The 13,908-nt window shown below is 41.2% G+C and overlaps 1 protein-coding gene across 4 annotated transcripts in view; it reads right to left on the bottom strand.

Moving 5' to 3' along the window:
• slc9a1a (solute carrier family 9 member A1a) overlaps window positions 1-11,772 on the bottom strand; it is a 36,831-nt gene extending 25,059 nt beyond the window's left edge. For 2 of the 4 annotated variants that reach the window (XM_077575680.1, XM_077575678.1), the window contains exon 1: window positions 7,405-8,935. In XM_077575680.1, the coding sequence (XP_077431806.1) occupies window positions 7,405-7,696 (292 nt within the window). In that variant the 5' untranslated portion in view covers window positions 7,697-8,935. Of the gene's footprint in view, window positions 1-7,404; window positions 8,936-11,440 lie in introns of those variants that run through there. The other 2 variants (XM_077575679.1, XM_077575681.1) reach the window with 2 other exon arrangements.
• Window positions 11,773-13,908: the final 2,136 nt, after the last annotated feature.

The raw sequence follows: 13,908 nt of genomic DNA on the forward strand, positions 1-13,908 counted from the left end.
TCAACGAACAAGCAGTGGTATTTTGAGTCATGCATTTCTAATGGTAATGACGTACACTTCACACCTCTGCCAAAAGTTGTTGCGTGAGCAAAACCTGATGATATCAGCTCTTCTTTTCCTTTTCCTTTTTGAATCTGCAACTGCATGGCGACCATTCCAGGGTGTCCTCTCATCCAAAGTCATGTAGGATGAATGGATAGATGGATGAATGGACTCTACTACTAAACACAAATATGTCTTTGGATGGTGAAGGGAAAATAACCATGGTTTGATTGCTCCTCACGTAACCTCTTATATAAGGATATGTTGTTGTCCTGAACTGTTGTACGAATCCAGGTGCCCAACAATTTGTAAATAAAGATCGGAATCAGCCTGGGAGTGAATGCCTTGTTTATACTACAGTCTTCCCTGCTTCGCAAACATGTTTTCGAGAGTGCTTGGACAGCCCGGTTTCTCACGCTCACAACTTTTTGTTAACGAATAAAAGACGGAGCGGCACACGGTCCGGGCAGAGTCAGCTGTGGAATACGTACCATTGCACAGCCGTTTTGCAGCTCGTTCTACCCGGACCGTCGGCTCTCCGGTCTAGTGTCAAGGTAAGCGCGGATGATGATCATATTATGCTGCTTAGCGTTGAAGTGTGTTTATTGCTGTTTGCGGGGAATAAAAGGTACGATTATTCTAGCACAGTACAGGTGTTGGTTGCTGTTTGCAGGGAATAAAAGGCACAATTATTCTAGCAAAGTGAGGTGTGTTTATTGCTGTTTGCGGGGAGTAAAAGGTACGATTATTCTAGCACAGTACAGGTGTTGATTGCTGTTTGCGGGGAATAAAAGGCACGATTATTCTAGCACAGTATATCAGTCTCTGTGTATTCATTGTTAACGCCGATCACTCACGATCCTGCATAAAAATATAAAAGGTGGAGTAGTGTTTTCCACAAAACAGATGGGTATAATAGCCCACCAACTAGCCCAAGACACACACTAATACTGATTAACTAAAATGTCGATATAATACTTCAGCAAAACAAGAGCACACAATGAAGTTCATAATACAAACAATTAAATGATTCACAGTGGAGTCCTTGAGGACAAAACCAAAAAGTAGTCCCCATTGGATGTAGACATTTATTAACAACACTGCTTCCAGCAGTAGCGCTATCAGTGCTGGAATGGAGAATTAAACATTAATTAAAGCCATTTGAATTCATGGCTGCGTGACTTGGACAGGACGGAAAAAAAAACATTTGGGAACTTTTCGTAAATCCCTTTAGGCTGAAGCTGGGGGCTGACAGATGACACATTGTTACATCTCGACTGCAACGTCAGCCTTAACTTGACATGGGCGAAAGAGCACGACACAAACAGGAGATTAGATAAGTGGAAAGCGGGCGGTGGGGACCACGCCGTGTACAACAACACACGTACAAAGGAACGCTCTCAAGTGTCTCTTGGCGGGTTACGCAAGCGTAGCGCATAGGTGGTCACATTCCCCAACTTCCGTCGTCATTTCTAGCTGCTTCTTGTTCATAGCCCGCTAATGTGTCCTTGGCCCTCGCACCCCCCTGGGAGCCAAAAGGGTCACGGCCCATCCATTCGGCAATGCACTGCATAGAAGGTCAGGAAGCGTGTCTGGTTGCCAGGTGACAAATTGCACATGACTTGCGGCCGAATTGACTCGTAAGCTCAACAGACGCAGACTCTTTGGTGGCGCAAACAATGAACACATTTCCTGGCTTCAACATCCGGAAAGTGCCTTTGAACGTTGCAAGACCGTGTTTCAAAGAGTAGCCCTGGACATGGCCGGCCGCGTATCTAAGAGTAGCACTAAATGTCAAAGACAGACTATGAATATGGACGACCAAAGACAGCGTGTCAAAATGTAGCTGTGAACATGATCGAGCATGTGTCACATGGCAGACTGTGTCAAAAAGTAGCTGACCGTGTCAAAGAGTAGTTCTGAGCAAAGACGAGCTCTGAACATGACCGACCATATTTCAAAGAGTAGCACTGAATGTTGACGAAATTGCTCTATCGACCAAAGACCGTCAACACGGTCAACCGCGTGTCAAATAACATCCGGGATCACTAACCGGGTGCCAAACAGTAGCTCTAAACAAGGCTATTGTGTCCAAGTGTAGCTCTGAACACAACTGACAGTGTGTCAAACATGAACATGATCAACCATGTCAAAAAAAAAAAAGAGTTCTCAAAAACACAGACTGTTTAAAAAGGTAGCTCTGAACATGACTGACTGATATTTTTTAGGGTTGATGGACTCTATTGTGCTCCTCAAGTTGCCAAATACCAGCGATGCTTTTAATTATTAATAATGACTGACAGCTGGTATAGACCCCCCGGATACAAGATTAATAAACACTTGGAATAAAACTGCAGCTACAGACTTTTGATGTCGTGAGCATTCAATTCTAAACATGCATAGTACAATTGAATCTCACTTCCAGATTGTTCCGTAATTACAGATAACAGATATCAAATAAATGTTTCTAGGAACAGAAAATGATCTGCAAGTTTCTCCGGTTAAGATTCACAAAATGAAACCAAGCTTTATTTTATGGCAGCTTTAAGGCGCCTTTGATACGCGATAGATTAGCCATCTTGGAAATTATGTTTAGACAATAAGTGGTCTGTCAAACTTAAAAGATAAAATGTCTTTTATCTCAAATCTAAGTAGCACATCTAAGTAGACTCGGACGCCGCCTTGCCAAAGGCGAGGTTCCAAATGGTTAACCTAGAATCTTTCCAATTTACGTTAAAGAGATAAGGATGCTACAACATACAGTAGAGTCTCGATAACTCATTTAACTTTGGACCCGACCACAACAGTAGTAATCATTTCACTTAATGACAACTGCCTGGTCTCCATATTTCTCTTACCAAACATGATCAGTCTTTGAGCTATGTTTATATGTGTGTTAGTGCAAAGGCCCTCTCGTAATTGCTTTGTTTTCTTGTCGTTTTTTATTGTTCAACCAAATGAATCACCATTTTTAGGGCTTTTTCATGTGCCGCATTGAAATGTTGTTTTCAGGAAAAAAAAAGAAGACAAAAAAGAAAAGGGAAAAAAACAGAGAGAAAAAATAAATGTTGTACAATTCAGCTTGAGAAAACAGTTAGCAAACATGAAATGTTGTAAGACATGTTAATCTACCCCCAAAAATATTAAAGGGACAGAAAGTCCGCCACTTTAATTTGAAGCAAGCATTAACACTGTGTAAATGGGTGAAGTATGAATAAGTTGAGTTTTTGTCATTGCATGTGGGAAGTTTGATGGCAGGCCATAAAAACTACTGGCACGGGGGGGTGTGAGGGCCCATTCGTCACTGCTCGTTTGGTATTCTTCCATTTATTTTTAAACACATTCATTCATACTGCCTGTGTAGCATATTCAAAAGGCAAAAGAACAAAGGGTGTGATTTTTTTTCTTTTCTTTCTGGGATTGTCAAAGCACGTACTAGTTAGAAAATAAACGTCTTTTCGAAATGCAAGCGGGTCTGACGACATCATGGCGGAAAATCAATAATGGTGCAATCAACATCCAATTCGATTTCACCGTAGGTTTCTTTGGTTTATTGTTATCCTTGTTTGTACAGCCACTAGGTTGATATATTTGACTAGAAACTTGAGATTTTGTATGAGATCTGCATTATACTGAACAGTTTTCTTTTTGGAGCCTTTTTTTTTTTTCATCTCTGTGATAGCATCTCAGCATTCAACATGCAATTTCTAGCAAAGATTTGTACAAAAAGAGCAAAGACTTCACAGAATCATAACACTATTGAAATAAATTGCATTGTTAAGGATTTGAGTTAGTAGGAAGAAGCAAATGGTGGTTTTCCACATGCTTATCAATGAATGTTATCTGTAATCTGGTCGATGTTAGCGAGAGCCACTACATCGTGATAACTTACATTGATGTTTCTGCATCTGGCAATTTATTATTATATTATATTATTAGTATGGGATTTTTTTTTAATGGGCTTTAGGTGAACTGATGAATACACACACACACACACGCACATACACATACTCACCCACATACAAAAAAAGGGTATATATATATATATATATATATATATGTGTGTATATGTGTATATATATATATGTATATGTATTTAAAAAAAAAATAAAAAAAAACATTTATTAAATTTTTTTTAATTGATTTGTTGGATTTTAAAAAAAAAAAAGAAAAAAAAAAGGAGAGCAATGATGATGTCAAATCGAATGAACAATACTAAGCTCTCCCGTAAAAAAAAAAAAAAAAAAATGTAATCTGGTCGATGATGTTTGATGTCACGATAAGGCATCCAACTCGGATTATTATATGGCCTGGCGATAAGACGTTACTTATTACATTTCTACGTTTATTCACATCCCCAAACAAACAGAGAAGGAGGTCATTTAGATAACGCACTGGTAGCAATTACTTATGATTAAAGCTAAACAGACTGGCGAAAAAACTCAACAACACAAGAATTTAGGTCATTTATTCTCAAAAGTTATTTTTGGGGCATTTTAGGGAGCCACGACTGTAATTTATTGAGACTGCGCTACATGCAGCAAACGGAGTTAAGGTTAAGATAAGGGATTGTGATCTGCTCATGTGCTCAGACAGGTTGCCGGGGAGATAAATGGACTGCGGATGGCACATCCACAGCGTGTACGATACGAGGGGGCCCATCAGGCGCCGACACGGGGACCAGGCCGGGCAGTGAAGCAGCCACATTCAATTACTCGCATCCTATTTTTCCAGCCTTCCTGGGTTAATTGGAGGCTGACGGCCAGCGGTCAGTCAGTCGGTCTACGCTAACCCTGGTGACTCTTCCTGCGTCTACCATTTTGTCTTTTAACAATATGTCTCGTCTTGATTGGTAGATCATCCAAGTCCGATAAAGGACATTCATTAATTAATTAATTAATTCAGGATTAGGGATGAAACTGTTTACATAAATGCATTTACTGTATCATAAAGTGCGATAACCTTTCAAACGGTTAGCATTTTATTTTGTTAACAGCGTCTATAAGAGTAAACAGATCGACGTCACATGATTTGTTGCGACGCATTTAATCACTCTAATTGTCTCAGGCTTCTTTTTTTTTTTTTTAACATTTTGACAAGAAAACACAAAGAAAAAAACAACAAATGAGAAGAAACGAATTGCATTAAAGCAACACTACAGAACTTTCAGTTTATGTTAATTAGGGCCTGAAGGAAGACCACATTTCCCATGAGGACAAGCGCAATGCGTCGTTTTCTTGACTGTCCTTTCATCCGGGTAGCTTCCTTTTTCTTTTCTTTTTTTTCTCCTCAGACAAAACTTTTATGTTGTTTAGCAGCTTCTGCCAAGGAAAGCAGTAATCATGCGTCAACATTCAAATTGACTTCCATCTTTGTAACGAATCCTTCAACGACACCGATAACTGCGGTCATTTTGGTCACAATATTGCAATAGAATTTTTCATCTCTATTGATGATAACAGAAAGGCCTACTTTACTTTGTAGCAAATTCTACTGCTCCAGAGGTGACACTACCGGTATTATTGTTATTATTACTGTTGTGATGATTAGCCAAACTACTGTTGTCCGCCATCCAAGGTCGCATCAGGACTGCTTAGTCATTGCTGTGGCGAGCTGCAAAAACCCGCAGGAGTCCTCTCCTCGTCACAGCCAATCATCAATATCGATTTTAACCCCTTGAGTGAACAACTGCACTGAGTAGATGTAATGAACCTTAACAGTGTCGCCTTTTCAGTCTGTTTATCTGCCATAAGTCCATTCTTGGCATCGGGATACAAAAAGTTGCGACAAGCTTGCGCGTTGCATTCAGGAAAGATGTGTTTTATCCGCGTGAATTATCAGCATTGCGCTGCTTCTGGATAAGCCATTCTTCTCTCTGTACGGCATGTGATTGTGAGGCAAACCGCAAGCGCGAGCACAAGCTCCGCAAGAGGCGGACTACGGACCATCAATACTCGTACCCATCCATACGATAGCTACGGCACTCCTGAGTTCACTTTTAGCGAGAGATGTGAACTACATAATCATGCAAGGATGTAAAGAGCATGAACTGAGATTCGAACCTTACATCCTTAGAGCCTTAGATGTGTGAAGCAGATATACCATGCTGCCCTTCGTGTGAAAGATGCAAAATTTGTGGATTTGCGCTAATCTTGTGTTTTTATTTTAGTTGCAAAACTCAACTGTATTATGGTTGCAGCTAACGATTATTCAATGGTCAATTATCTTGTCAATCAATGAATCCGATTTAAAAAAATGATTGCCATTATTCAAAAACAGGTGCAAAAAAAAAAAGCATAGGCTACACATAATTGTTGATTATATTCAGTTAATCAACTCAACTTTATTTATAAAACGCTTTAAAACAACCATTACTGCATGCAAAGTGCAGTACATGGAGTAAAAAATAATTAAAAAAAAAAAGGTATTGGTTTGTTATGTCAGAATATAGGCAAAAATATTGATCAATGTTTTCCCAAAGTCAAAGCAGATGTTTGCAAATGTCTTATCTTGAAAAATATAGATAAAGATAATCCGTCCGTTTTCACGGACGACAACAGGCTAAATCGACTGTTTGAGAGGCTGGAAATAGAAGCATTTGGACAATTTTGAATTACACACAGTCTCTAAATGAGTAATCAATTAGTAATATAATTGACTAAATTGTTGCAATTCTAAACATTATAAAAAAGTTTTTTATATGCGTTATAACTCCTCTCAAATGAAAAAAAGTCAGACAGCCAAATAACGTATCCCTCGAGCGACATTGCGAGTAGCGCGAGTGGGTGTGTGCAAGGCGAGCAGGCCGTGTAAAGTCATATAGAGAAAATAGTGTTAAGCTGTTGTACAAGTGGTACAAATGGTGTCATACGAGTTCTACATGCGCACATTTCGAAGACCAAGCTTTCACTTGCACCTATGCACAATTAAGTGTCTTTCAGGAACTGAACATGCACGTTTTTGGAAATGTGGTAGGAAGCCAGAGTAGCGGCACGCAACCTCCAAACAGAAAAGACACAGCTGAGATTCAAACCCAGAACATCTGAACTGTGGGGCCGATGTGCTAACGTGTTCAAGCTGTTATAAGAGTTACTAATTGTTAATTTTGAAACCAAGCTGTGTGGGACCCACACCGAACGCTAATAGCAGATGAGGCTTTTATAGCATAGTCAACAAGTCACAATATGATGCAGTGCAGTTTTGTACACCACTGCAACTCAATAAATAATTCATGAGCACACCATCAGCGTGGAAAGTTTTCAATATAGCTCCTGCATTGGATCTCATTGTAAAGATGCACCTTTTTTGTCCCAACTCACCTGTGACTACTGACCCAAACATTAGTGACAAAAAACAACTCACCTAATTTCATCAGAGAAGCCAGCAGGACCCATAAGGAGATCTCGAAGGGGGTCTGGATGTGTTTATACTCGAAGCTGAGCACCGGGAAGGGCTTTTTGGTTACGTTGTGCTTCTCCTGCGACACGGCGTGGACGTCTGCTTCGTCTCGGTGGCCCACGTCCGGCGAGCTGGCGGCTCCGAAGTGCAGCACGGAGCCCTGCAGGAGCACCAGAAGCACCAGCAAGAGGAGCCCGCGCTGCGGCAAGCTGCTACCGAAGCCGCCCGGGCGGCGAAAGCTTCTCCTGGGGGACATTTTTTATTTATTTTTTTTAGGGCAGGTGGTGGAGGTGTTGACGCTTGTTTGAAGTTTAAAGAAGTTGGAGCGTTTGTTGGTTCGAACTTCGTCACGTGAATCGACCGCGTGGAACAATTTAGAAGACTTCGGAACCAGGGGGGGGGGGGGGGGGATTATTCGGTTAGCTAGCCGGTGTGGAGCGTCTTGGCTAGCCAGGTGAGCAGCCGAGGGCCGTGGGAGGGAGGAAGCAGGAAATGTCACGATAACTGAAGGAGACTCATAATAAAATACACGGACGTAATGTAAAAAGTCGGAGCAAGACTCCCTTTTCCGGGCTTTTGGGCAAGTTTTCCGGCGCGGCTTAGCAGCGAGCGCGGATGTCCTCTCTGGGAAAAGGTGTCATTGTTGATGCTGGAGACAAGCGACACGCAGCGGCATCCCCTTCCGCGCCTCTCCGTCCCCTCCTCGGCAAAGTCGCTCGCAAGGCGGCGGCGTCGTCGTCGCTCGGATTCTGACCTTGACGTGGAGTCGCGACACGACCGCGCCGCATTTTGCCTCGTCGCCGTAAACGCGAACTTTTTTTTTTTCTCCCAATGACTTTGCTAGTCAATGTCCGCGTGTGTGCGGCAATTCAGCCGTCTCCCGCCCCCACGGAGGCGGAGGAGGAGGACCTTGGCGGGGGTCCGGTCAGGGAAGGGAGAGCCGCGATGGTGGCCGCCTCGGATGGGGCGGCGTCGGTTGTTTCTTTCACGGCTTGTTGAGTCAGGTCTGCTCTGTTTTGCCTCGTTCAACCTTCAGCTTTTCGCGGAGGTTTGGTGGATGCGAGGGACGACGCGTGGAGGGAGAGGGAGCACGGTAGCCGTGAAACAGCGACGCCGGCCGGCATGGAGGTTTCGACAGTTGAGCTGTTTGAGAAACACCACCTCATGACTCTCATGTGTTGATTTTATCATCTGAACGCATCAAAGAATTTCCTCTCCTCCTTCAAGTCCATTTGAAGGAGGCATAAGTGTTTCATTGTTATTCAAAATACCCCAGAGATCAACAATTGTAATACAATTACCACTCCCCATTTCTTGTCTGGTTGAAATTAGCCTGTTTTGGGAGGGCAGACCTGTCTTGTGCATGTGCACAATTGTACAGTATTCCCTCACTTTTTGTTGGCGAGTCATTCAAGTTACCGCAATAAGTTAATCTCCATGAAAAAGAGGTAGGACCTTTTTTTGGTACACAGCTCCCACCCTTCCAAACACTTGCTACACTTAATAAAGTTATCTTATATAATGCAAAAGTTAACTTATATAATGCAAAATGTAGAATACCTACTGAATATAGGCTGTGTCCATCGGCTTATTAACTATGTTCACATCACTGATCTGAATATATGACTGGATAGCCGATAGCCCATACACGCCTGTGCAAGCTGTTGAAGTCACAGGGCGGCCATCTTACTCCTCCCATCTCACGAGCAGACTAATATACGGTACAGCTCGTAGGCAGTTAGTATAGATTTTTTTTTTGACAGACAAAATATTGTCCAAAAACACTGATAAAAATTCACAGGGTTTGGTGAGTTGGTGTTAAAAATATATATATTTGTAATAAAATGTAAAAAATAAAATAAACATTTTAAATCCGCAAATTCACAGTCTGCTGTATGTCGCCTGAGCCTGGTGATTCAAATGGCTTAAAACAACAACAACAACCCGCGAGCACCTTATAAACACTATAAAAGTGTTTTCACTCATGGAGGCAGCAGGGGTCCATTTCACAAAGCAGGTTCAACAAACTCGGGAGATTAACCCTGAATTGCGAGTTGACCTACCCTGAGATAAGAAACTCTGCGTTTTCGGTTACAGGACACCACAAGACCACATCAATGGAGCCCTGATTTGACGAGTGGACTTTTAATATAGGCCTATTGATTGTTTATTATTATTTATTTATTTTTAAATAACAGACGGCAGAACTATGTTAGGTTAGTTTCATAGACTCTGTTACTACGGTAACTGACCAAGAGTTTAATAAGTGACCTCTTTTTATGACACAGGCTAGACTTACCTTTTTTTTCCTCTGGTTTCAGTTACCTCCATTTCTAAACAGGAAAATGCTGAGTTTCCCGCATTTCAGGGTTAACAGACTCAGGTTAATCACTAAACCTGCTTTGTGAAATGGACCCCAGGTCACACAGTACACCAGAGGTCACCAATACGGGCCTGTTCTAAAAAAAAAATAGCATCCCAGTGTTATGACAATTGTGTAGTAAGTGCTCATTTGACAAAGTAAACACCGGCAGAGATTTATAGAAATAAAGTGTTGCATATTGGTATCTGTTTACAAATTATGGTGAAAATGTATTAACATAATCAGTGTCTTCATATAAAGGAATATCAAATAACATTAAGCCAAAAGGCTTCTGTAAAGTTGGCGAAGGATTACTAAAGTATGCAACCATATCACAGTCCATTCAGTTCTTTCCTTGCGCAGAGGGACTTTCTCGTGATTAATATGTTAGTCATAAAGTGTTTCAATTTAACCTTAGATACAATAGAAAATCTCTTTCAATATTTTATCCTTTAACTTTGGCAAGTCTTTCCGCGCTCAGTGATGCGAACAATTCCAAAGCACCCAAATGACCTAAACGCCAACATCGGTATTCACGAAGGCCGCTACGAGAATGTGGGTGCATATATTTAGAGAATTAATTTATGTGGGGGTCAGACAAGATCACAACGGTCACTTGGAGCTGGAGAAACGTATATTTGCCTTTTCAGTGACTTTTTACTTTTTGTTTAGACTTTTAGGAGTGGCCTCTCAAGACTGAGACTAAACGTGACTCAGCACTCTTTTTTTGGTCACTCGTTTTCACCGTGCGTACATTTTAGATGGCGTCCAGTCAACTTTGGAGGCAGCAGTCATTTTTCTCCGCCGCTTCTTATTGCGTTACACTTTTCATAGGCCTGTGTTGTGCTTTGTAGTGTCATTAATGTTAAGGATTGGCTCTTTAACCGTCGCTAGCAAAGTGAATTACACATCAAAGCGGGTTCACGGGCCAGGAAATAGAAGAATTACAAAGGCAAAGACGGAAGTGTGTGAGGATAACCATTAAACAGGAAGTGGATTACATAAATGACGTTTAGCAAATGAATGTACTTGCTATTGCTAGCATGAACATGGCCAGAAAAGTGTGGATGGTTTTACTTTCTTTTTTTCTTTTTTTTTTGATACCCAAGCCTGAATTTGTCAATATTGTGGCAATCAAATCATGTGAGAGGCTCTCTGTGGCAACACGTCTTTACCAGGATGTTGTCGTGTCTGCATTTGTTTTTAGATCCCAAATTCATGATGGGTCACTGTCATAAATCCAACAAATAAATCTTATGTTGATGACAGTGTAGAGTCGGCGGATTTTGGGTTCGTGCTGCTTGCGTTGCTATAAGTAGCCTCAGTGACATACATGTTGTTTATTTTCTACGGCACTTCTCCGGTTTGGGATCATGATTTGTCACTAGCATTGTTTATGTGATCTCGCTACTGTGTTCTTCATTGTATTCAGTGGAAATCTGTGTCATGGTCAGTGTACAGTTTTTGTTTTTAAGCTAACACGTCGTTAGCTTAAAAACAAAAAAACAGTATCCCTCTCTAACGGCGATTGACCAAAAATAGTACAGATTTTGGCAACAAAGGGGCTAATAAAACTAATAGAACTTAGAGTGGGGGTAGTGGTATGTATGGTGAGCAAAAATAGGTTTGGGGCCTTACCAGGAAGTCCTTACATTTAGGCACACCAAATCATTTCAGTGCCCTTCTATGTATTTGTCTGAATTTCAACAGGTGCGGTGTACACTCATTCCTTTGCTTCATTCATCCTTCCTGGCGGTCTGAACTTGACTCCAAAGAGACTTGCACCGTTGATACCGCATGACGAAATCCCGGCGTTGATGGGAAACGAGGTCGTGTTGCGTCAATCACGAAAACAATTAAGGAAGTTCACAAATGATGTCAACGCCCATCCGCCTCCACGCTGTTTAGCATTAAAATGCTAGCGCCGCTCCCTTCATCTTGTCTTTTCTCCTTAACTAACTCACATTTCATTTGCTGGCTTCTGTTGAGTGAAAAATAAATACAGCAATGACTCGTACTGTGTCTTCTAATCGAACCGCAGCGCCCCCCAGAGTCACATTTGAGTTACTGCATGGAATAGTGATAGTGCATTTACACCTATTGTCCAGCAGGCGGAGCCATCATGCTATAATTTACAAGCAGACGGTTACTGCGTTGCTTGAAAGTTTTCCACAAAAATAACTAATGAAAAAGTCTTATTTATGAAAAAAATAACGATCCTCTGGAGCTACGTTTTTCATTTTTGTGATAACTTAACAACTACACGATGTATTTGGACAATTCTGGTGCCAATAATGTCTTTCTTTGGACCTATTCTCACTTTTGAAGTGTAAAGTGGGTGCGTCAATTCCGCTGAAGGGGTTTTGTGGCTTAAGATTTTGGGGAAATAGTAAAAGAACAGCTGACGACACCTGAAACGTGACCCAAAAAACCTGTTTCAAGGTGCCGTCCGTGTTGCATTGTGTATAATTCCCCCAGAATTATTTTGCGCTGCATAAGGAGTCGTGGCTCAAACATGTTCATGGTGAAAATGAGTTTCAGGTGGGAGCCATGAGGCCTTTGCTAGAATTGTTTCCTCTGCCCGCACATTGTTTTAGTCATAACAATAAAATTTTTAAAAATAGGTCCTTCTGCACACCAGACTTCAGGCTTGACTTTGAGGTGTTTCGTCTCTTTGTGTTCCATGTGGTAGACCATAACTCTTACCTCATTGCCATGAAAGGTGCGCTCACTCAGCACTTCTTCTTGTAGGTCACATCTGGCACCACCCAAAAAGAGAGATGAAGGCATGGGGAGGCGCGGGGGTGGGTGGGGTAGGGGGGCACTTTGAACATCAAAGTCGGCCTTGAAAAGCGCTCGGAGGTCCGACAACGCTGGACGCACACTTGACATTTTGATTCGAGGCCGATCGAGCAACCCGAGGATGCGTTTGCTGCTCGTTTACGCCAAAGTACAAACTGAGATCCAATCCACTTTATTTCTATTGCACATTTTGTAAACAAGCGCACCCTATCGTACACGTAAAATCTAGTAAAAACAACTATAAAAATCAGACGTGTCAAAATGAGTGCGTTGATTTTGAGTTACTTTAACGATCCTTTTAAAGCGCCATTTTTTTTTTTTTACACGATTAACTCATTTACTGCCATTGACGGCTATAGACGTAAAAAATTCATTCAAACTATTTCTATTAGTTTAACATTTTTTCCCACTTTTGTTAACAACAGTATGAAAACCTAGAAAAAAAAATATTGTACATTTAGAACAGAAAATTTGTGATTAATTGTGAGTTAACTATTAAAGTCACGCGATTAATTACAATTAAAATTGTAATCGCCTGCCGCCCCTAATTTTTTCTTTTTTAGAAAAAAAAAAGATTATTAAAAAAAAAAGTCTAGGTTTTCATACTCTTGTTAACAAAAGTGGGGGGAAAAAAAGTTAAACTAGAAGAAATAGTTCAAATGAATTTTTGACGTTTATAGGCGTCAATGGTAGTGAATGAGTTAATGACCGCCACTTACTTGGAAAGCCTGTGCACGGCACGTGCGCGTCAAAATTTAGCCGTAATACATTTAATAGTAATGCATATATTTATGGAGACTGGGGTTAAGTTGTATTTTAAAATTTAAAAAATGTTTTATTTTTTAAATGTGCAAAATTTCAAGTTACTTCATGCGATGAACGATTCTAGCTGAGACGAGCGATATACTAACACACAGCAGGAGCTGTGTGGCTCAGGGAGTAGATGAAAGCTCCCAAGCTGAAGGCCGTGAGTTTATTCCTCAACCCTTCAGTGACTTTTATTTTTCCCCCCCAATTCTCTCTTCCGAGTGTAAATATTACTCTAAAACTGAGTTTACTCTAAATAGAGTCAAATTTACTCTACAGGATTTACGGTGTGCCTTGGTCTTAATTTTAACACGGGTTCAACTTCTCAGTCTTGGTCTTGGCTTGGTCTCAAGTTGCAACCTCAAACCCCTCCAAGTGTGTCCTAACAAGATCTGTCATTTTCACAACTTTTGCTGTTATTCTTACAAGAGCCGATTCGGGGGCTCGCGTGGCAGCAATTACGATTTACGGCAGCCGCATGAAAACGCAGTGGCCTC

The sequence above is a fragment of the Vanacampus margaritifer genome, chromosome 9 (genome assembly GCF_051991255.1).
Source record: "Vanacampus margaritifer isolate UIUO_Vmar chromosome 9, RoL_Vmar_1.0, whole genome shotgun sequence".
Lineage (NCBI taxonomy): Eukaryota > Metazoa > Chordata > Actinopteri > Syngnathiformes > Syngnathidae > Vanacampus > Vanacampus margaritifer.